The sequence below is a fragment of the Pseudophryne corroboree genome, chromosome 4 (genome assembly GCF_028390025.1).
Source record: "Pseudophryne corroboree isolate aPseCor3 chromosome 4, aPseCor3.hap2, whole genome shotgun sequence".
NCBI classification, from domain to species: Eukaryota; Metazoa; Chordata; class Amphibia; order Anura; family Myobatrachidae; genus Pseudophryne; species Pseudophryne corroboree.
Genome location: NC_086447.1, coordinates 753,025,330 through 753,050,155, shown reverse-complemented (window position 1 = coordinate 753,050,155; position 24,826 = coordinate 753,025,330). Strand labels below are relative to the sequence as shown.

Below are 24,826 nucleotides of genomic sequence, written 5' to 3'. Positions count from 1 at the left end.
TGGCTCCCGTAGAAATAAAACATAGTAATTCCACACACTGTCCCCACATATTAATGGCACACACTGTCCCCACATATTAATAGCACACACTGTCCCCACACAGTAATTCCACACACTGTCCCCACATAGATAATAATTCCACACACTGTCCCCACATATTAATGGCACACACTGTCCCCACATATTAATGGCACACACTGTCCCCACATATTAATGGCACACACTGTCCCCACATAGTAATGGCACACACTGTCCCCACTTAGTAATTCCACACACTGTCCCCACATAGTAATACCACACACTGTCCCCACATATTAATGGCACACACTGTCCCCACATAGTAATTCCGCACACTGTCCCCACATAGTAATTCCGCACACTGTCCCCACATATTAATGGCACACACTGTCCCCACATATTAATGGCACACACTGTCCCCACATAGTAATGGCACACACTGTCCCCACATAGTAATTCCACACACTGTCCCCACATAGTAATACCACACACTGTCCCCACATATTAATGGCACACACTGTCCCCACATAGTAATTCCGCACACTGTCCCCACATAGTAATTCCGCACACTGTCCCCACATAGTAATTCCGCACACTGTCCCCACATAGTAATTCCTCCACCCCCCCCCCCCCCCCCCGGCTCCAACCTCAGTATACAGCTCAGTCCTTAGCATTGGGGCAGTGAGAAGCAGCACAGAGCATTCCCTCTCTGCATCGCGTCGGAGCAGAGCACACCATGAAGAAGCGCTGGACGGGCGGGGGACGGGAAGGCGATACCACGTGGAACGGGTGACCTATGAGTCATGCGGCGGTGCATCACTGCAATAGGTCATGGCCGGCCCACCGAGGTTCTCTGCGCTGCCCAAGCCTGATATCAGTTACTGCTGCAGTTATTAGTGGTGTGGCAGGCATCTCTGGCGGGCGGGTAGCGGCGGCACACCTGAGGACTGCCGCGGCACAGCAGTTGAAAAACCCTGTCCTAGAGGATGCTGGGGACACTTCAAGAACCATGGGGTTTATACCAAAGCTCTAGAACGGGCGGGAGAGTGAGGATGACTCTGCAGCACCGATTGACCAAACATGAGGTCCTCATCAGCCAGGGTACCAAACGTATAAAATTTCGCAAAAGTGTTTGAACCCGACCAAGTAGCTGCTCGGCAGAGTTGTACTGCCGAGACTCCACGGGCAGCCACCCCGGATGAGCCCACTTTCCTGGTAGAGTGGGCCTTCACTGATTTCGGTAACGGCAGTCCAGCCGTAGAATAAGCATGCTGAATCGTATTGCAGATCCAGCGCGCAATAGTCTGCTTTGAAGCAGGCGCTCCAATCTTATTGGTAGCATACAGGACAAACAGAGTTTCCGTTTTCCTAAGTTGAGCCGTTCTGGCGACATAAATCTTCAAGGCCCTGACAACATCGAGATATTTTGACTCCGCGAAGGCGTCAGTAGCCACTGGTACCACAATAGGCTGGTTCATGTGAAACGATGAAACCACCTTCGGCAGAAATTGTTGACGAGTCTTCAACTCCGCTCTATCCTCATGGAAGATTAAGTAAGGGCTCTTGTGAGACAAAGCCGCTAAGTAACTCAGACACCCACCTTGCGGATGCCAAGGCCAATGCCATGACCACTTTCCAAGTGAGAAATTTCAACTCAACCTTCTGTAAAGGTTCCAACCAATGTGATTGAAGAGAATGCAACACCACGTTAAGATCCCATGGTGCCACTGGGGGCATAAATGGAGGTTGGATGTGCAAAACTCCTTTCACGAAAGTCTGAACTTCTGGAAGGGAGGCCAATTATTTTTGAAAGAAAACCGATAAAGCCGAAATTTGTACTTTAATCGAGCCTAACTTTAGGCCCGCATCCACACCTGCTTGCAGGAAATGGAGAAAACGCCCTAGCTGAAATTCTTCCGTAGTAGCCTTCTTGGATTCACACCAAGACACATATTTTCTCCAAATACGGTGGTAATGGTTAGACGTTACTCGTTTTCTAGCCTGAATAAGTGTGGGAATGACTTCACTGGGAATACCCTTTCGGGCTAGGATGCGGCGTTCAACCGCCAAGCCGTCAAACGTAGCCGCGGTAAGTCGTGATAAACGCACGGCCCCTGCTGTAACAGATCCTCTCTTAGAGGAAGAGGCAAGGGATCTCTTATGAATAATTCCTGAAGATTTGGATACCAAGCCCTCCTTGGTCAGTCCGAAACAATGAGGATCGCCTGAACCTTCGTTCTTCTTATGATCTTTAGAATTAGTGGAAGCGGAGGAAATTAGAATTAGTGGAAGCGGAGGAAACACGTACACCGACTGAAACACCCATGGTGTCACCAGCACGTCTACCGCTATTGCTTGAGGGTCCCTCGACCTGGAACAATATCTCTGAAGTTTCTTGTTGAGGCGAGATGCCATCATGTCTACTTGAGGAATTCCCCAAAGACTTGTCACTTCTGTGAAGACCTCTTGGTGAAGACCCCACTCTCCTGGATGGAGATCATGTCTGCTGAGAAAGTCTGCTTCCCAGTTATCCACTCCTGGAATGAAGATTGCCGACAGAGCACTTGTATGTCTTTCCGCCCAGCGGAGAACTTTTGCGGCCTCGGCCATTGCCGCCCTGCTCTTCGTTCCGCCCTGGCGGTTCACGTGCGCTACTGCTGTTATGTTGTCCGACTGTATTAGGACGGGCAGGTTGCGAAGAAGGTGTTCCGCTTGAAGAAGGCCGTTGTAAATGGCCCTTAACTCTAGAACGTTAATGTGGAGACAAACTTCCTGGTTTGACCATGTTCCCTGGAAGGTTTCACCCTGAGTGACTGCTCCCCAGCCCCGGAGACTCGCATCCGTGGTTACTAGGATCCAGTCCTGGATCCCGAACCTGCGTCCCTCTAGGAGGTGAGAGCTGTGCAGCCACCACAGGAGTGAGATTCTGGTTTTGGAGGACAGGATTATTTTCCGGTGCATGTGCAGATGGGACCCAGACCACTTGTCCAATAGGTCCCACTGCAAAACTCTGGCATGGAACCTGCCAAATTGAATGGCCTCACAGGCCGCCACCATCTTTCCCAGCAATCGAGTGCATTGATGGATTGAAACTCTCTCTGGTTTCAGAATTTATTTGACCAAACCCTGAATTTCCAGAGCCTTCTCTTCTGGAAGAAAAACTCTCTGTAATTCCGTGTCCAGAATCATTCCCAAAAACGACAGCCATTTCGTCGGATTCAACTGTGACTTTGGCAAGTTTAGGAGCCAACCATGTTGCTGTAGAACTGTCAGGGAGAGCGCAATGTCCTGCTCCAGCTTGTCTTTGGATCTCGCCTTTATCAGGAGATCGTCCAAGTAAGGGATAATTGTGACTCCTTGTTTGCGAAGGATAACCATCATTTCCGCCATTACCTTTGTGAAAATCCTCGGAGCCGTGGATAGACCAACGGTAACGTCTGAAATTGGTAATGACAATCCTGAATAACAAACCTCAGGTAAGCCTGATGCGGAGGATATATGGGGATGTGTAAGTAGGCATCCTTTATGTCGACTGACACCATGAAATCCCCTTCCTCCAGACTATCACCGCTCGGAGAGATTCCGTCTTGAATTTGAATTTTCTTAGGTACAGATTGAGGGACTTTAGGTTCAGAATTGGTCTGACCGAGCCGTCCGTTTTCGGGACCACAAACAGGCTTGAATAAAAGCCTTCTCCCTGTTGTGACGGGGGAACCTTGATAATGACTTGACTTATACACAACTTCTGTATTGCATCACATACAACCTTCCTGTCCTGAAGAGAAACTGGTAAGGCTGATTTGAAAAATCGGTGAGGGGGAACGTCTTGAAACTCCAGTTTGTACCCCTGGGACACTATTTCTAAAACCCATGGGTCCAGGGCCGAACGAGCCCAGAAATGACTGAAGAGCTTGAGACGTGCCCCCACCGGTGCGGACTCCCGCAGAGGTGCCCCAGCGTCATGCAGTGGATTTGGCAGTAGCCGGTGAGGACTTCTGCTCCTGGGAACCTGCCACGGCAGGAGATCTTTTACCTCTTCCTCTATTGGCAAGGAAGGAATAACTTCAGCCTTTTTTGTAGGCCGCGAAGAAGATTCTCCGCTTGACGCAGGCCATTGTATATGACCCTCAATTCCAGTACGTTGATGTGTAGACAAGCCTCCTGGCTTGACCATAGTCCCTGAAAATATTTTCCTTGCGGGACTCCTCCCCATCCTCGGAGGCTCGCGTCCGTGGTCACCAGAACCCAGTCCTGAATGCCGAACCTGCGACCCTCTAGAAGGTGAGCACTCTGCAGCCACCACAGGAGAGACACCCTGGCCCTTGGGGACAGGCTGATTTTCTGATGAATGTGAAGATGGGACCCGGACCACTTGTCCAGAAGATCCCACTGAAAAGTCCTCGCATGAAACCTGCCGAAGGGGATGGCCTCGTAGGACGCCACCATTTTCCCCAGTACTCGAGTGCATTGATGAACTGACACCCTTTTCGGTTTCAACAGGTCTCTGACCATGTTCTGGAGTTCCTGGGCTTTTTCCATCAGGAGAAAAACCTCTTTCGTTCTGTGTCCAGAATCATGCCCAAGAAAGATAGCCTAGTCGTTGGAACCAACTGTGACTTCGGCAGATTGAGAATCCAGCCAAGTTGCTGCAGCACTCTCAGGGAGAGCGACACGCTTTTCAGCAACTGTTCTCTCGATCTCGCTTTTATCAGGAGATCGTCCAAGTACGGGATAATTGTGACTCCCTGCCGGCGCAGGAGCACCATAATTTCCGCCATTACCGTGGAAAGCCCAAACGGCAACGTCTGAAACTGGTAATGACATTCCTGTACAGCGAATCTCAGGTACGCCTGATGAAGGGGATATATGGGGACATGAAGGTGTGCATCCTTTATGTCTAGTGACACCATAAAATCCCCCCCTTCCAGGCTGGAGATAACTGCCCGGAGCGATTCCATTTTGAATTTGAACTTTTTCAAGTACAGGTTTAGGGATTTTAAATTTAAAAATGGGTCTGACCGAGCCATCCGGTTTCGGGACCACAAACAGGGTTGAATAGTACCCCTGCCCCTGTTGACGTAGGGGAACCTTGACAACCACTTGTTGTTGACACAGTTTTTGAATAGCAGCTAAAACTATCTCCCTTTCTGGGGAAGAAGCTGGTAAGGCCGATTTGAATAACCGGCGAGGAGGCACGTCTTCGAATTCCAGTTTGTAACCTTGGGACACAATTTCCATTGCCCAAGGATCCACCTCTGACCGAACCCAGACGTGGCTGAAGAGTCGAAGACGTGCCCCCACCGGCGCAGACTCCCTCAGTGGAGCCCCAGCGTCATGCGGTGGATTTCGTAGAAGCCGGGGAGGACTTCTGCTCCTGGGAACTAGCCGTAGCAGGCTGCTTTTTCCCTCTTCCCTTACCTCTGGCGAGGAAGGAAGAGCCCCGACCTCTTCTGGACTTATGCGACCAAAAGGACTGCATCTGATATTGCAGCGTTTTCTTTAGCTGTGGGAAAACATAAGGTAAAAAAGTAGATTTGCCAGCGGTAGCTGTGGAAACCAGGTCCGCGAGACCTTCCCCAAATAAATCCTCACCTTTGTAAGGCAAAACTTCCATATGCTTCTTTTAGTCGGCATCACCCGACCATTGGCGGGTCCACAGGGCTCGCCTAGCAGAAATCGCCATGGTGTTGGCTCTCGAACCTAGCAGACCAACGTCTCTCTGAGCATCTCTCATATATAAGACTGCGTCTTTAATGTGACCTAAGGTCAATAAAATGTTATCCCTATCCAGGGTATCAATGTCAGCTGACATGGTATCCGTCCAAGCCGCAACAGCGCTACAAACCCAAGCCAACGCTATCGCCGGTCTGAGCAAGGCCCCCGTATGTTTATAAATAGATTTTAAGGTAGTTTCCTGTCTGCGATCAGCAGGATCCTTGAGGACGGCCGTGTCTGAGATGGGGGAAAGGTTACCTCAGGTTTCTTTTCCTTAAACATGTGTACCCTCTTGTCAGGGACAGAGGGGTCATCAGTGATATGTAAAACATCCTTTATTGCAATAATCATATAATGAATACTTTTGGCCACCCTTGGATGTAACCTCGCATCATCGTAGTCGACACTGGAATCAGAATCCGTGTCGGTATCAGTGTCTGCTACTTGGGGCAGGGGACGTTTCTGAGACCCTGAAGGGCCCTGTGACACAGCCAAAGCCATGGATTGACTCCCTGTTCTATCCCTGGACTCTGTTTTGTCCAATCTCTGATGTAATAAAGACACATTTGCATTTAAAACATTCAGCATATCTATCCAATCATGTGTCGGCGTTGCCGACGGAGACACCACAATCATCTGCTCCACCTCCTCCTTAGATGAGCCTTCCGCTTCAGACATGCCGACACACGCGTACCGACACCCCCACACACTCAGGGATATATCTATATGGAGACAGTTCCCCAAAAAGGCCCTTTGGAGAGAGAGAGAGAGAGTATGCCAGCGCCACCTGACACTGGAAACCACATTCCCAGACAAAACAGCGCTTTTATATCTCCTATATAATAGCCAAGATCTGTGACTCTGTGACTGTGTGGATAACGCTGGGCGTGGCTAGAAGCTCTGATTGGGTTAGTGGCAGGTCTATCACACCCAGTCCACAGCTGATTGGACGAGAAACGCCCTCCCACACAGGTTACATCCAATAGGAGGCTCTGCCCTTTGGCTGCTGTGTGTTCCCAGAGCAGGATTAACAATGGGGCTGATGAAGCTGCAGCTCCAGGTCCACACCCCAAAATAGGCCCACTGCATCTGCAACATCACACCCTCCAACCCTCCAACAATTTACACATAAAAATCGCTACAAATTCGAAAAGGGGGCGTGGCCACGGGTAGAGGGACATGACCACGCCCCTTTTCCTATACTTTTAGTTGAAGTTTGGAGAGCCAGAAATTGGTACAGAGTCAGACCATAAAAAAAGGGACTGTACCTGCTAAAAAGGTGCAGCTGGAGGGTATGCCACTGCATCTGCAGCAAGTCTCTGCGCTGTAGATAGGGGGAAAAAACCCTTTTACTGCAGCGCCCTATGTCCTGCTGCCAGTCCGCCTTCCCCCTCCGCCATCAACAATCCCCACTCCCTAGCCGCGACGCAGGTGGAACAAAAGCTGCTGCGGACACCGGCATAGATGTGTATGAAAGCGGCACAGCGGAAGGCTTTCATAGCCCTCCCTGCGCTGCATACTCTCTGAGCCCCGGAGCCTCCTCTGCGTGTGATGTCACAGAAGTTCCTCCCTGCCACAGCCGCACCCAGATCTCCAGAGGCCCTGACTCCGCAACACAGCACTTGGGCTGCCGGCCTGCAAGCCCCAAGATGGCTAATGTAACGGATAGAGTGGGTGATATCGCGGAGGGTAATGTCTGGGTGCTGAATCAATGTAAAAGGTGACAGTGCTGTGCAGTGCAGGGAGTGTGCAGTGTCACTGACAATGCACAGCACTCTCACCTTTTACATTGATTCAGCGAGTCAGTCAGTCACTATTGTTAGCGCCGGTGTCCCAACGTGTTGCATTACAGGGAAATAGACGAAGTAAATAAACTACAGCTCCCAGCAGCCCTTAGCGCTGAAGCATTCCAGCGCTAAGGGCTGCTGGGAGCTGTAGTTTATTGAGTGCATCTTCTTCCCTGTAATGCAGCGCGTTGGGACACCGGCACTAACAATAGTGACTGGTTGCTTGGCTACTGTGCGAGTCTCCGGGACAGTCACTGCCAAAGGGAGGACAGCACTTCCAGGAGGAGAAGCAGGAGAAGCATTACTCGCCCCTCCCCCACTCGCAGTACCTCCGAGCCCCATCCGCGGCACCCCGATACACCCCTTCACCCCCCGCAGTGGCTCCACACCCCCACCAGCAGCACCCTCACACACGCCCCTCCCCACCCACGGCACCACCACACCCACCCCTCCCCCACCCGTGGCACCCCCACAACCGCTCCTCCCCCACCCACGGTGGCTCCAGACCCCCTTCCCCGCCTACACACCCGCCCCTCTCCCACTTGTGGCACCACCCCTCCCGCGGTGGCTCCGGACCCCCTCCCCCACCCGCGGCACCCCCCCCATTCCACCAACCACAGCACCTACTAGGTGATTCATCAGGCCCTGTGTGCGCTGTTTACGCCATTGCAAGGGGCTACGACCTCTTAACCATTGCACACCCTTTGTCCATGCAATATTTAACCACTTACACAATTATGATTGGAAGTAATACTCCATATAATAAAAATATTGCACGCCACAAGGACGTGCAAGGGTTAAGGGGCGTAGCCCCTTACGACGGTGTGAAGAGCGCCCGTAGGGCGTGATGAATCACCTAGTAAATATATAATTATACACTCACTGCGCCAATAAAAAGTGCCCCCCCCCCCTCTTTTTTGCACTCTGTCACCGTGTTCAGCAGGGGAGAGTCCGGGGAGCCAGCTTCTCTGCAGTGTGCTGTGGAGAAAATGGCGCTGGTTAGTGCTGGAGGATCAAGCTCCGCCCCCTCAGCGGCGGGCTTCGGTCCCGCTCAAATTTTTTATACTGGCGGGGGATTCTATAATATAGTGCCTCCGCTATAATATATATATTATTAGCCAGTCCCAAGAGGTTTATAATTGCTGCCCAGGGCGCCCTGCACCCTTCAGTGCCCGCTGTGTGTGTTGTGTGTGGGAGCAATGGCGTGCAGCGTTACCGCTGCGCGTTACCTCAGAGAAGATCTGAAGTCTTCAGCCGCCTTTGAAGCCTTCTTTCTTCTTATACTCACCCGGCTTCTATCTTCCGGCTCTGTGAGGAGGACGGTGGTGCGGCTCCGGGACGAACGGCGAGGGTGAGACCTGCGTTCCGACCCTCTGGAGCTAATGGTGTCCAGTAGCCTAAGAAGCAGAGCCTATCATTTAAGTAGGTCTGCTTCTCTCTCCTCAGTCCCACGATGCAGGGAGTCTGTTGCCAGCAGTGCTCCCTGAAAATAAAAAACCTAACAAAATTATTTTTCAGATAAACTCAGGAGAGCTCCCCTGTAGTGCACCCAGTCTCCTCTGGGCACAGGATCTAACTGAGGTCTGGAGGAGGGGCATAGAGGGAGGAGCCAGTGCATACCCATTCTAAAGTTCTTTATAGTGCCCATGTCCCCTGCGGAGCCCGTCTATACCCCATGGTCCTTACGGAGTCCCCAGCATCCTCTAGGATGTAAGAGAAATATCTTTAGGTTTTGGTACAAATATTCTTTAATGTAATCACATGACCCTGATGTATACTGAAATATTACTGCCGCACAAGCATAAAAGTAACTGGATACACATATAGACATATATAGATATACTGTATGTCAGTGTTTCCCAACCACGGTCCTCAAGGCACACTAACAGTCCTGGTTTTAGTGATATCCAGGCTTGAACACAGGTGACTTCATTAGTACCTCAGTTATTTTGATTTAACCATCTGTGCTGAAGCCTGGATATCACTAAAACCTGCACTGTTGGTGTGCCTTGAGGACCGTGGTTGGGAATGCCTGCTGTATGTAGTAGAGTAATCCAGAATATAAAGACCATTGCGCATTCCTTGCCTTTTAGTTGTTACAGCCAAATAGTCTGTATTTTTCTGGATTACACATATATATATATATATATATATATATATATATATTTACCAATGAGATATCTGCACCAATATAAACAACAATTTCCTATAAGGAGTGGCGCATTCTCAGCAAATAATTTAAAAAAGGCATCTGGCCTCCGAGCTGCCAGTCGGACATCAGCACCGTGCTACAGATTATATTAAGTTGTCTGACAAAAGAAATTAAAGCAGCATCACTAGAGCCGGGAGCTGTGCATTGACATGGCAATATTGTGATACTATTTTCACACAACTGCAGGTGTAAAGAGACAGGCAGAGATTGCGGGGCTGATTTTCCACTTACTTGATCAGGCCAGCGCGGTGGAAAATATAAAGCTCCTGAGGCAAAGTGCATGTACTCAAAGGGACAGCTCGAACAAAGCTCTGGAGCAGAGGAAATTCAGGGGTGAGGTGAGGGACCGTGATGATGCAGAACTCTTTATCCTTAAGCAATGAGACACAAAACACATTACTGGAATCCATGCATACCATACACCTGGGAATTCATACTAATTAATTAAAATGTTTCATGCATCGGAGATCACAGTATTAGCTTGGAATTATTTCATGCGCCAGAGGTGGAACAGGCTGGCAGGGGAACTTATAAATAAAGAATACCACAACGCTACATGAGTGATAATATTTTACCTGCATTAATGTTATTAGTGTCATTGTGATGCTTGTTTTTGTCAAACATTTATAAATCTTGTTGTGTGAAATCCCCACTTATTTCTCCAAGTTCCTCCCTACATTTTGGCTTTCTGTTCTGACATAGGAATGCACACAGGACTTAATAACTACAAAAAGCCACAGGGCCAGAATTAACAAATGCATTTCATTAGGACACTGGGCCTAATTCAGACCTGATCAGTGTTGTGCATTTCCGCACAGCAGCCGATCAGGTCTGAACTGCGCATGCGCCGGGCAGGACGCGGCGGCTGCGTGACATGACACGCAGCCGCTGCGACCCTTACAGCAACGAGTAGCTCCCTGCCAGCGCGCAAGAGCTGCACTGGTAGGGAGCCACTCTTCAAGTACAAAAGCATTGCCGCTGTGCGATGCTTTTATACTTGTGCGGGGGGGTCAGACCTGACGTGCAGGGCGGGCTATCTTGTGCTGGGCATCCCCCCGCATGACTGTGAAACTGACCTACGAACAGTTCTGAATTAGGCCCACTGTTTGGAACTATAATGGATGTAGGCAACTGTGTGTTTAAAATGAAAAGCATAGAAACAATTGGCCTGATTCAGGTTTGCTAGCATAGTAAATACTGGCGGCTTTATTTTTACACTGCAATTTAGATTTCAGTTTGAACACACCCCATCCAAATCTCTCTGCACATGTTACATCTTCCCCACCTGCAGTGCAACATGGTTTTGCTCAGCTGTGTGCTTTTTTTGCTTTGCTAACAAACCTGAATCAGTCCCAATGTTTGTATGTGGTGTTGCCACTGCTACAGTGAGGGATCAGATTGCAGAGCTGCACAGAGAGCTGTTTTCCTGCTTTTACCCTCATTTCCATAGCTAATCAGTGCCTCCTGGTGCACAATGTTGGACTCTCCACAATTACTAGTTTTAATCATCTGTTATATTTAGTAAATTACAGTTAGGTTTACCATACCATTGTTTTAAACAAGGATGCCCATGGATTACATAGGTTCTGTGGCTGATTAAAACAGGTGAAATGCAGAATAGAAGCCAGCCAGCAACCAAATCTGTGTAATTCATTAGTGTTCTTGTTTAAAGGCATATAGTATGGTAAACTTAATTACAGTAGTCACTGGTATCTCTTCAGAGCTAGAAACTACCATTTGTCAGGTAAAAAACGCACAGGAACACCATTCTGGAAGTTCTTTTTAAACAAGACGTAATCCATAGTGGCACTCCTGAATCTTACTCTGGACAGTCCGGGAAACCTTTCATCGGAGCGAGGAAGTGATCTAATTCCACACACGGACATAATGGTCCTGGCGGTATGGCCACTGCTGTGGCTGTGTAGCAATTTGAAACTACAAGTCGGGATTGGAAGCCTCTGCTGCCCAGGACAAGACTGTAATACCGCTTTCAGATCACAAACCCAGGTCAGACCCGGCTTTTGAACCCGAGTCCGACCAGGCTTGGACCCTTTCACATTGCAGTTTCGACCCGGGTTATTCCTGGATTACTTCCGGGTTGGTGCCTTTCACACTGAACCCGGGTCACCCATGTTAAACACTGTGATGTGATTTAAAATGGACTTTTCTGGCTCACATTGATTAGGTTTCAAAGGAAATAAAAGAAGGGGCTGGGCACTGCTCTGAGCAGACACATAAACAGCCAATCAGCACCTTTTTCTATGACCCAGGTTGAATATCCCGGGTTTCATACTGCACAACAACCCGGGTCTGACCTGTGTTTAACCCTTCCTTGAACTCGGGTTGAAATGCTAGGTTGCTCGACCCTGGGTTATTCACACTGCACATCGACCTGGGTCAACCTGGCAACAACCCGGCAATAACCTGGGTTTTTATGGCTATGTGAAAGGGGTAGATCTTGAGGAGCACTGCTGCTCCCATGAAGACTGACCCGCTATGCAGCGAGCTGCTCGCAAGGTGAAGTAAGGACTCTGCTGAGAAGTAGGATGAATTTGAAATTCTGAATTGAAATTGTTAAACCATAACAACAAAGTAAATAAAGAAAAGTTTTCACAACTGACTTTCAAAGGAAAACAAGATCATTAAGAGGAAACTATTATCCAGCTGAGACGGTAGTATAGAATCCAGGAATTGAAGTGGTCAAATGAGGATATTTTAAAGGGATAGAAAACGAACAAATATTTATTAACAAACTTGTCTGTGAATTTTCATGAACTGCACGTTATTGTTTTATAATGCTATAGTATAGAGGGTCCTTTCAGATTATGAAATCATTTGGTGATTGAATGGTTCTGTTCCATGGAAATAAAATATGGGATGAGATATATAAATCCTCGTATGTCCATAACCTACAATATCAATGACTGACATACTGTACATAAAATATAGTGACTCTTTGTCTAAAATTCTGTGTTTAACATTTTATAATACTTTGCCAAAATAAGGCGTTCCTGTACCTATAATTGTAGAAAGATAGAACTGGCAACTGGTAAGAATAGTTTCTCCTACTGACCCTCATATTCCCACAGCCCACTAAGGGTGACCTCAGAATCAGGGGTAGCTGACAAGACTTTTCACATTCTGACCTGCCTCCTGGCCACACGGGCTTTCCGCGGCATCATGCAGTTCCTGAGACTGAGCAGGGTTCACAGTCACTGCATCTGGGTCACAGGGGTTGACTGCTGGAACATACTGAGAAAGCAGCTGGCCCAGATCATGACCTAGCAAGACATTAACTAGGATATCCAAAGGCACTCCCAACTCCCACATACCCTTCCGAGCACACTAGTCCTGGAATACATGGGCCATCAGCAGAGCAGGACGCACCCTGCTAATCCCTTAAATGTACATCTCCCCGGGAATAAGGACTAAATGGCCCTGGACACAAAAGTGTAACAACAACCCCTAAATCCCATGGCTATTGTTGTCTCCCCCATTGTAGAAGTCTGTAGGGTTTCATCTTCCAAATGGATTGGACCAGCTACAGGCAGGACAGATGGGGGACCAACCCAGCTGCAGGTGATAACTTAATGGTGGGGCAGGTAGCAAAGATGCCACAGCTAACTTATACCGGGTACACACGGTGCGATTCAGGCTATGAGCGATATTGTCTATACCATTTCCCTTGAACTGCCCGGAGGCATGAACCACCGATATAGTCAATATTGGCCTGCCTGCACAGTCTATGTTTCCTTGCGATACCGATCCAGTGGGACAATATGTTTTCTACCGATATGGACTGTATAGTCCATATCGGTAGTTAATATCGCACCGTGTGTAGGCCCCTTATCAAGCAAAACATCAGTGTGGCCTAGATGTCATGATTTTCTGTGGAGGCAGAAGGATTTATCCTTCTCTCAATTTAGAGGATTCTGCTACAGATCTATTTAAAAGTGCTGCCATATTATCTTCTGTTATGTCTTACAATCTTCGGTTGCATACTACTATTGGTTTTAGGTGTAATGTCCAGTTAATGGCCTCAGTGCAGACACGATGCACAACAGAAATATAAATACAAAGCATATACTGTACATAAATATGTAATATTATGAAATAAATGTAATCTTCTTAGCTCAGTTTATCTTATAACTTTATTATCACATATCTTTACTAACACTTCTTTAGCTGTTTTTATGTATCTGTCCTTACTTCATTTCAAAATGGGACAGACAGAGCATAGTAACATTAGTGTGGCCTTACTTATATAATGTAATAGCACATATTTAAACTGTATTATAATCAATTATACTTACGGGAAAAAGACTGAAAACATATTTCAAAAAGTCCATAGACCTTAAATACAAAAACACAAAACAAAAATAACTTTTAGCACACCCATACAGTATAGCACAATTAGTACAAAAACATCTTTAGCCAGACTAGTAGTGCTCCCAGATGTGTCGGCATCTTTCATTATAATACACAGTAAGTAACGCATTTGTCTGATAAACCAGTTGCATTGGTACACTTACTTTCTATCTAATAGACAGGAAAAAACATACACCCAACCGACTTTTCAAACATTTGAATTCCCCCCATTATGTTTTATAAAGCACAATATGTTACACAGCTCAGCACATGGATGAGATCATTGTACAAAAAAATACATACAATGACACGACACCTACGTTAAAAATGGCTCCACTCCTTCAACCCCTGTTGAGAGCATAAACAAAAATTGGCAAATGCGTTGTGAAAAAAAGGACTTGGTCCTAGAAGAGAACTCCCACCGGACTGCAACACCTTATTCCCTTACTCCCGTCCCCATTGGATAAAGAGATATTAACTAAGAAAGTGTAGGGAAGCAGAACTCTCCATTAGTGCGACTCGCTGGTAATACGATTTTTCTCCCTTTGATAAATAGAGCCCAATGTCTTAAACAATGATTTCTTACACCGTTACTGTATTAACTAATCTCATGCATAAATCACAAATGGTATGTTTATATAAAACAAAAAAACAAAAAAACAATACTCTAATCAAGTGGGCTGCTCTTGCCTTGTTTCATGCATTTCACTGATGCAAAACAGCTGTATGCAAAAGGCAGTGACTTCTCCTTTGTAAATGGGACGGAAAGGCTGGCTCTCTACTGCTGTGCTGGGTGTCTCAGGGGTCCTGCAATTCACACCTTTGATGGCATCATCCTCAATAGAAGCTCTGCTCGGCAATCTGTTGTGCTGCAAAAAAGACGAGACCAGAAATGTTCTGTTACACCAGGCATCACCAGCCAGTACAGGCAGGACTAAGGCAATGGGCACAGTTTTGTATACTGACTTAATCCTAAATTGCGGCACCAGAAAGTGTGTTGTGCACAGAGGTATAACCAGTGCTATAGATTGAATGCTCCATGTTTTTCTTTATTTTCTTTTACTTCTTACAATACTTTTCTTTTTATCATTTCAAGTGATGAAAGTCACCAAAACCACCTACAGGTTCTATTAGGGATGTGCGACAGGCCATTTTTGCTGGATTTGGTTCTAATTCATCGTCCGCCTTTGGATTTGGATTTGGCAAACCGCAGTGAATGTCTTTGGATTTGGATTTTTTTTTTTTAAATGTAGAAAAAAAGCTAAAATCACTTAATTTGGGACTTTTTTTGTCCCTTGAGTATAATTTACCTCAATACCATTAATTTCCAGTCAATTGCAGACAATTTTGACCACCTTACAGCTCACAATGTTGTTTTCATCCACTTAAGGCCATAGTCTGCAGCGAGCTGGCTGGTTTACTAAGCGACAGAGCAGCGGCACAAACACACGGCAGTTTATAGCATATCTATGAAACACTGACACATAGCAGCGGGAGAAATGAATGGTGGTGCAAGATGGAATTGTCCTTGGTCCCTTCCCACACACCCTTATGCTGGACTTATGTTGGATATAAAAAAATATATGCACAGGTTAACAAACCAAGTCCTGAAGCGACAGGGAAACTGCGTGAATCAATGGGTTAGATGCAAGTGAAGAAAGCGCACTAGGGTCACTGCGCACCAAACAGTAGAAACAATAGAAATGAATTAACAATATATTTTATATACCGTATTTGCCGGCGTATAAGACGACCCCCAACATTTCCACTAAAAATATAGAGTTTGTTATATACTCGCCGTATAAGACTACCCCCTCTTCCGCACACCTTCCACACACCAAATAAAACGTAAAAGAACATCAGATTGTAAAATGTATAAAAGTATACCCCTGTGTGCATTTATTGTTACCGGTTTCACATGAGTGCCATTAGTATTAGTATTAGTGCCATTACAGTACCTGTCATTGTCACCATTGTACGGCCACAACTCGACCGCAGCGCCTCCGGCCAGTCCCTGCATCTCCCTGTAATTGGCACTAGTGCGCAAGTCCGCATGTGCGAGCTCTGCGTAGACAAGGGGTGGGCCACGCTGATGACCCGCCGCGGCCGCACTGGATACCGCGCGATACTGGATGGTATTTAGAATGAGGTGGGTGGGCATCGGGAGGCCACTATGGGCACCGGGCGAGTATCGGAAGGCCACTATGGCAGCTATGTCTATCCCAACTGAAGTGCACCCGGCGTATAAGACGACCCCCCCACTTGGAGGCATGTTTTTCAGGGCAAAAAAGTTGTCTTATACGCCGGCAAATACGGTAACTTCCAGCTCCCGTCAAACTGCGTGAATCACAGGGTTTGATGCACGTGAAGAAAGCGCACTAGGGTACAGCGCACCCTCTTGTGAGACTCTGAGTCTGGAGTGGACACACAGTTATAATTATAACAGCAGAGTCAACACAGTGTACTCCCTACAGTACAGCCCCTCGTGAGATTCTGGATACAGAAGTTGCAGGCTTGCAGCAGTGTACCCCTTATACGGAGTCTGACACAGCCTGTTCCACTTCCCTTCCCTACTAAATGTAAATGTTCCCCCAATATATATATGTTTTTTAAATAGTTATGTTTTTGTTTTTTATGGCAGAGTGACCTTTTATAGGATCCAAGTCCTGCAAGAATTTGACGCCGGGACTATGACATTCGGCCTCGTGCTGGGATCCAAGTCTGGTGACGCCGGGATCCCGGCAGGGTGAGGAGAACGACTCCGGAATCCTGACAGCCAGCATCCCAACCGTAATTATGTACTAGTCTGCGAGTTGCAGGCAACCGCAAGATTTCATCAATTTAGCTTCTATAGTTAAAGTGACAATTATTTCAAAAGCAAAACCAGGTTTTGCCTTTCTAATAGAATTTACAACTTTTTTTAAAGATAGCTATTAAATTGGAAAACTCTCACGGCGGCCTGCAAATGGATCTACCAATAGGGTAAGTCATTTAGAATTTGTCATTAAGAAAAATGAGATGTTTAAATTATTTTCATTTGCAACCCCTACCCCCACCCCCACCCCGCACAATAAATAAAACATACTGTTTCTGGCATCTGTCTTGTGTTGCATCATGATAGGCACATACAGATGCGTCCTCATTACATCTAGCCTCAGTACGCCATGGAGCGTGAGATGCCAGGTCCCATGCAACTCTAACGCTGGACATCTTTTTTTACCATAAATGTGCCTTAGTCACAAAGCAATGTGACTAGGACCCAAGAGAAGACTGTGGTGATTAATTTGATATATGACACTTGTATATTGTGTGTGATGCCCGATGCCAAAATATTCTCACACGACCTGGCGTGCCAAGACGGGCTGTGTGGCATGACTACAGCAAAGATGTGTGAGGACATATCTGACTGTACCTGGCTCTGTTAGAAATGCCTTAAAGCAGGTTTATAATACAGTAACACAGGTCTGCCTCCGATATGGGAATCCCTAGTGATGTCACAAGATGACATAATGGAATTTGTAGTACAACTAACCCTTTTAGAAGACCACATTATGTTACAGTTACTATCACATACATCTAAGTCATGCTCTTCACTTGACGCCTCCACCGTGCTATTTTCATTGGAAGGAGTCATCACATCCTCCAGGCTTCCGTGCACCTGAAATCAAGACAGCAAAATTAATAATTGTTAAGCTAATAAAGTAAAACCCAGACAGATAATTTACGATATGTAAGATACCTAATGATAAGGCTCCTGTACTGTATGTCTGGAAAAAAGGATATTTAAGTGAGGACATATCTGTATGTAATTTTTTTTTCAATAGAAAGACGGATATCTCTCAAATTCAGGTCTGTAACTAGATGTGGGCAAGTGGTGATGCCAATTATACTTATCACATTTAGCCCTATGTGCTTCAACTACTGTACATTTACCTCATCACCCCTACTCAAGTGGCGACAGTGACATGATTATTTTGCTGATCATACTGTCCGGCCGTCCAGAGCTGGCCCTAACCAAAGTGATGCCCTAGGCCAGATTTTGGCTGGTGCCCCCTTGTACAGACACTAGTTCCGCCTGCCACTCTGTACCCCTTTCCCAGCACCATCACCCCTCACCCATAGCACTCCTCATTTTGATGCTTCTACCCCCTATATTTTAAATAGGAACAGTGTGCACATTCAGTGCGCAGCCCAAAACGATACCTGTTCTTGCTGGGAAGGGGCATGGCCACACAATAATACCCCCAGTTGAAATTACGCCACACAGTACTGCAACTTTATTCACATTATATCATGCAATAGTGTCTCTTATTCACGTTACATCACACAGTAGTACCACGTTACTCCTCACAGTAGTGCCCCTTATTCACATTACACCACACCATATTGCTCTTTATTCACATTAGACCACATAGTAGTGCCCTTTCTATACGTTTCGCCACCAAGTACAGTAGTACACCTTATATACATAATGCCGCACATTAGTAATGCATTTCGTATGATGCAAATAGAGCCGCAGTCACACACAGAATATAGGCATGCTGCATATCATTTTATTCAGAAGAAGCTGCTTGTGCCCCTAGCCATTCCAAATGCCCTAGGCATTTGCCTAGTTTGCCTATGCCTAGGACCAGCTCTGCGGCCGTCCTCCAATACCTGTTCACTACTCTTTTCTTAATAGACAATTAATGTCTCTTTTAGGGGCAGATGTATTAAGCCTGGAGAAGTGATAAAGTGGAAGTTGATAACATACCAGCCAGTCAGCTCTTGTAATTGTTCAAACCCTGTCTGTAACTTGACAGCTAGGAGCTGATTGGCTGGTGTGTTATCACCTTCCATTTTATCACTTCTCCAGGCTGAATATATCTGTCCCCTATTATTTATGTCCTTTTTGCTATATCTGCCTTACTATTCCTACTGTAAGCTTTTATTAAAATTGTTATATATTCCTCTAACCTCTACCAGCTCCTCTCCCAATTGGCCCGTTATTTTCCCCTTCATTTTCATATTTCTCATCACTCTTACTTGAAGTTGGCGGTATTGTAGCACCAGCCTACAGTCCGTAAAGCTGCCAAGCTCATTATTAGGATGTGTCTGGCGCTCAGTTTCCTAGTCCTGTCCCTCTCTTCCGTGATGTCATAACGTCACTTGTGCGGGGACGTTGGCCAGGCACAGGTCACATTTGTGCCATGTTACAGCACTGGCATATGTGCCTCCTTTACAACAAGTCATCACCTGCCCTGTAGCCTTCTAATAGATGTGTATACGCCAACTTGCTGGTCTGCCCGGTCTGCATTTACATGCACACGCCCTGAACTTTTCCTACAATAGGTGAAAACGCCCCTTCCCATCTCGATACTAAATATCCTCTCATAAGGTGTGCGACATGCAAAATGTGTGCAAATCTGCTGGGCCCATAAGCATGCATTCGTTTTCTGAGTAGGCACAGTGTGAATTCATGCAAGAGATGGTAAGCAAACTGGCATAGGTTATGCAGTGGTAATTATTTAACATCAGTCAGTATGCATAACATGGAAATAGCTTACCCGCAGTGTTTAGACTAGTGGTTCCCAAACGGTGTGCCCAAGCACCCTGGGGTGCCTCGGCCCACTTGTAGGGGATCCTTGGATCAGGACTAAATAAAATGATTAAAGGTCAATAATAATAGGTAAAACCAGTGCTGGTGGCTGCCAATAATAAAACATGTGAGCAAACAGAAGCAAATCCTGTCTCTCACCACACAATTGAACCTAAAGATGACATATAAACACATCTGACCTAGCTTAATATTTTTTTTCCAAAATTTCTCAATAATACCCCTTTCAGACCGCCTGAGGCGGGTCGCACCCGGGAGCCTGACACGGGAGACGTGGCGGGGGCAGCTCTTGGGGATCACATGATCTCCAAGTGCCGCCTGTCAACACACAGTGACCGGGAAACGGGTCACATCGACCCGGCTCTCGTTCACACAGCACAGCGAGCCGGGTTGAACACGTGTTCAACCCTGCTCGCTACCCGAATTGGAATACTGGGTCGCTCGACCCGGTAATTCAACCCTGGCACCTTTCAGACCGCACATGAACATGGGTTATGCACGTTCATGTGCCAATAACCCGTGTTCATAGCTGGCGGTCTGAAAGGGGTATAAGAAACCTCTAGCCTAGGGGTACCGTGAAAAAAATTCTGATACTCTAGGGTGCCGTGACTCAAAAAGTTTGGTAGACCATGAATGAGCACTGAGCATTTTGAGGATGAATGCCAGAAAGATAACTACAGCTTAGAAAATGATGCCCTACATTAAACAACTACATCGTTCTTCTGAAATACTTGTTACTACCGCATTAAAAAATTAGGACTATGATACAACACAAGCCGATTTCAAAATAAGTCCTATTAAAGTATTGCACTGTACCTTCCCATCTGTCTCCTGAACGTTGATGACGTCTGACAGCTGCAATAATTTGGAACCCGACCTTTGACTTGCTTGTCTGCTTAACATTACATCTTCTAGAAGAAAGTCACAGTGTTTACATCAAACAGTGAGACACAACTGGTAATGGCTTAAGACTAATTAAAGTGTTATTAGATGTTTATTTTCAGAAATTAATTAAGGCGAATGCTGTGTTCTAAAAGTGAGGTAGACGTGATCCTGGATTCCATCAACAGTGGCAGATTACCCAGAGTAAGTGCAATCACATCACTACAAACAAGGATAACAACATTTTCCCTATTTTAGATATTAGATTCTAAGTTGAATTTTCTGGCCTTGTACTACAGCAGACATAGAGATGATTTATTAAAGGGGGTGAAAAAAACGCACATTAAAGCAAAACTGTCAGACCAGCAGGAAACAAACTATGTCAGTTTTAGGATCCATACAAATGTATCCAGTGCTAATTTAAAAATAAAAACAAGAAAATACGGTAAAAAAATATATTGGATAAAAGGTTGCTTAAATCACAAGTGTCTGGAGTATAGTTCCTATTAGTCAGGTGTCTGATCTACAGAGCTGAGAGCAGGAGGAAAAATAGGTCTGTATACATACTCATAATATACGTTTAAGACAAAATTGGGCACAAAGCAAATGGCATGGAAACCTAGGGGTAAATTTACTAAGGCTTCTAAAACAGAGAATTGGTAATAATAACTAAAAAAACGTGAGGTAGCTCCTCCCACTTGGCACTTGTCCTATGCTACAGTGTAAGGATAAACTTCAGTTTTCACAATGGATATAATATACCAATATGATAGGTAAAAAGCAAACAAATGTTTAATTCTGTACAACATTAAAATACAGGACAGAGAATGACCCCAAAATGTGAAACAAATCCTACCAGGATGACAATAGGATCCGCAGGTGTGATATGCAAGGCATTCCCGGGAAAAATACCCTGCATGTGGCTCCTTCGGGTGTGTTTCCCACTGGTCCTTTCCCCAGTCCGAATGTCCTAAAAGTCCAGGAGGCACTGGAAGGCAAAAGCCAGGACTAGTGGGAAACACAATTGTCATCCTGGTAAGATTTGTTTCCCATTCTGGGGTCATTCTCTGTCCTGTATTTTAAAGTTTGTACAGAATTAAACATTTGTTTGCTTTTTACCTTTCATATTGGTATATTATATCTATTGTGAAAACTGAAGTTTATCTTACACTGTAGCATAGGACTAGCGCCGAGAGGGAGGAGCTACCTCATTTTTTTTTTAGTTCTTTCCATTATTTGGAGATTTTTAGGGGACTCCTAGACTCCCCCCTGGCTAGCTAAAAGTCCTTACAGCGCAGTCATCCACCTCTATCTTCTGTATTTGTTAGAGAATTGGTGATGTTGCCCATAGCAACCAATCAGATGCAGTCTATCATTTTCTAAAAGGCAACTGAGAAAAGATATACAGCATCTGATTGGTTGCTATGGGCAACATCACCAATTCTCTGTTTTAGAAGCTTTAGTAAATGCACCCACTTGTGTCTGCTTGCTCTTACTGTATTGTACTTACATGATGGTTTTTTCTTTTCTGGGCATATGAGTTAGTACAAAGGGCACCTCTAGATGTGAGACTATCCCAGTTCTCTAGATTAATTGAAAATTAAAACAGCACATTTCACATCCTTATTGCTATCAATGTTGAGATTTATGGCAGCTTATGGCTTTACTACATCCCAGGGGAAATGGCCCTAAATTGCACACCCTCCAGTAATGAAAGGTGCTATGCTGCTGAGAATAAAGTAGTATACACAGACAAAGGGGATGCAGATGCACTATGCGATCATTACATTTCAATATAATAAAATATAATCTATCAAAAGAGGTTGTTAGTATATCATTGGCCAATGATATCGGCCTGCCCACCAATCGTCCAGGTTAGCTCTTGTCGAGCAGGTCCCTAACACTATGGGGCCAACATCCGTAATGCAAGGAACCCCAGAACATGATCCAGCAAAGGACCCCCCCCCCCCCCCGGGGCATCACACTAAAGGATAGTGATAGTGAAGTAATTTACGGTATAGGTGTGTGAAGGTCGCTACTAAGTGTTCAAAGGTGTAGAGTATGTGAAAAAAATGTGCATACATGAATAATAGACAAGCATGGTATAAAAGTGACTGTGTATTTAAATGGTGATGCCCAGCCAGAACAGCCTGGGGGGCACCACGTCCAAATGCCAACCCCAAATTTTCTCATGCTATATACAAATAAATAGGACTTATGCTGGCCATACATCAGGAGGATATCGTTCCAACCAGCCAACTAGTTGGCTGGTTGGAACGATAATCTGGCAGTGTGTGGGAGCAAACGATAATCAGCCGTTTGCTCCCACACGCTGAAAAACGGCCAGAAACGGTCTGTCCAACTAGTTGGGAAAATCAAACCTGTTTGATTTTCCCAAATAATTGTTCTAGTGTAGGGGTAACTGTCCCCCAGCTGAACGATAAGTAGGCGGACACTTTGACAGTGAGTATCCGCCTACTTCTTCATCGGGATCCCTGTCAGATGCAGCAGCTGAGCGGGAGATGATTCAGTGACCCTGCTGCACTGTCGCACCCCAACAGTGTTCACAACCCACAGCATCTGTGTCCCCCTGCCTGCACCCCGTCAGAGGTCACCCAGCACCTACCCTACCAACCCCCAAATTACCACCACCAGCAGCAGTATTCTCTTGTCCGCACCCCATCATCAGCAGACATTCGGCACCTGCCCCGCACCCCCACTGCAGCGTACACTCGGCGCCTGTCCCCCTTCTCCCGCACGCGATCTACAGCCGAAGCAGCAGTGCTCCTCTGCCCGCACCCTATCTGCAGCGGACACCCGGCACCTGTCCCCCCTTCCTCCCCGCGATCAGCTGCAGCAGTGTTCCCCTGCTGGCATCCCATCAACAGCGGACACCCGGCACCTGTCCCCACCCCCCCCTTCCGCGATCAGCAGCCGTAGCAATAATGTTCCCCTGGCCGTACCCTATCAGCAGCGGACACCCGGCGCATGGCTGCCCTGATCATCAGGGCAGCGGGCGGCAGTGGAGCATAAACTGAGAGGAGCAGCTGCAGCAGTTTATCACTGCTGCTGGGCTGCCCCTGTCACCCCACGATCAGAGTTGGCAGCAGGTGTTGTGGCAGCCTGGATGGTGTGCATGGCATATTACACCTGCATTAAAATAAATGTTGCCAGCATGAGGGGTATCAAATTCAAAAAGGATATACAGCATATTCTCTTGCATACTGTATATCAGTGTGCCTAAGTTCACGGCTCCCTTATGTTATAAATTATCATATGTCACTTCAAATGCTGCCATATTATCTAAAAGGGGGAGCTCTGCCTGCCGTAATATCTAAAAGGGGACTCCACCTGCCGTAATGTCTAAAAGGGGGCTCCGCCTGCCATACTGTGTAAAAGGGGACTCTGCCTGCCGTACTTTGCTGAATATTACAGCTCTGTAATAACCCTGACAACAGAGTGCGAAAATGCAACATACAAAGTTGCAATATGAAATGCTATTTGTAGCAGTGTTGGATTAAAGGGAATGCAATTTTGACTGCTACAAAATAGAAACAGTCTAACCTTCTAAATATATCTCTATACAGAGTTAACATTAAAGGACAACCGTGTGTAAACTGTGAAACCACTCTAATGGTGGGTACACACTAGAGCGACGGGGATTCACGCAATCATGCATACACACTGAGCGATGTAGGCAGAATGTTGTTACGAAATGGCATTTCGTGCCGACATCGCTCTAGTGTGTAACCAGCTTTAACCAATTAAATATCTTTATATCATCTTCTTTCACTCTGCGCACATACAGGGTTTTAGTATTGTTACAGCATTGTTTAATAAAAAATAAGAATTTACTTACCGATAATTCTATTTCTCGTAGTCCGTAGTGGATGCTGGGGACTCCGTAAGGACCAAGGGGGATAGCGGCTCAGCAGGAGACAGGGCACAAAAGTAAAAGCTTTAGGATCAGGTGGTGTGCACTGGCTCCTCCCCCTATGACCCTCCTCCAAGCCTCAGTTAGGATACTGTGCCCGGACGAGCGTACACAATAAGGAAGGATTTTGAATCCCGGGTAAGACTCATACCAGCCACACCAATCACACTGTACAACCTGTGATCTGAACCCAGTTAACAGCATGATAACAGCGGAGCCTCTGAAAAGATGGCTCACAACAATAATAACCCGTTTTAGTTAACAATAACTATGTACAAGTATTGAAGACAATCCGCACTTGGGATGGGCGCCCA

General features: G+C 46.3%; 1 protein-coding gene across 3 annotated transcripts in view; it reads right to left on the bottom strand.

Moving 5' to 3' along the window:
- CFAP61 (cilia and flagella associated protein 61) overlaps positions 1-24,826 on the bottom strand; it is an 844,658-nt gene that overhangs the window by 669,734 nt on the left and 150,098 nt on the right. For 2 of the 3 annotated variants that reach the window (XM_063918168.1, XM_063918170.1), the window contains 5 exons: positions 20,513-20,607; positions 17,675-17,758; positions 14,791-14,969; positions 14,046-14,085; positions 9,964-10,103 (listed from right to left, as the gene is read on the bottom strand). In XM_063918168.1, coding sequence (XP_063774238.1) covers positions 9,964-10,103; positions 14,046-14,085; positions 14,791-14,969; positions 17,675-17,758; positions 20,513-20,607 — 538 coding nt within the window. The remainder of the gene's footprint in view (positions 1-9,963; positions 10,104-14,045; positions 14,086-14,790; positions 14,970-17,674; positions 17,759-20,512; positions 20,608-24,826) is intronic. The other variant, XM_063918169.1, reaches the window with a different exon arrangement.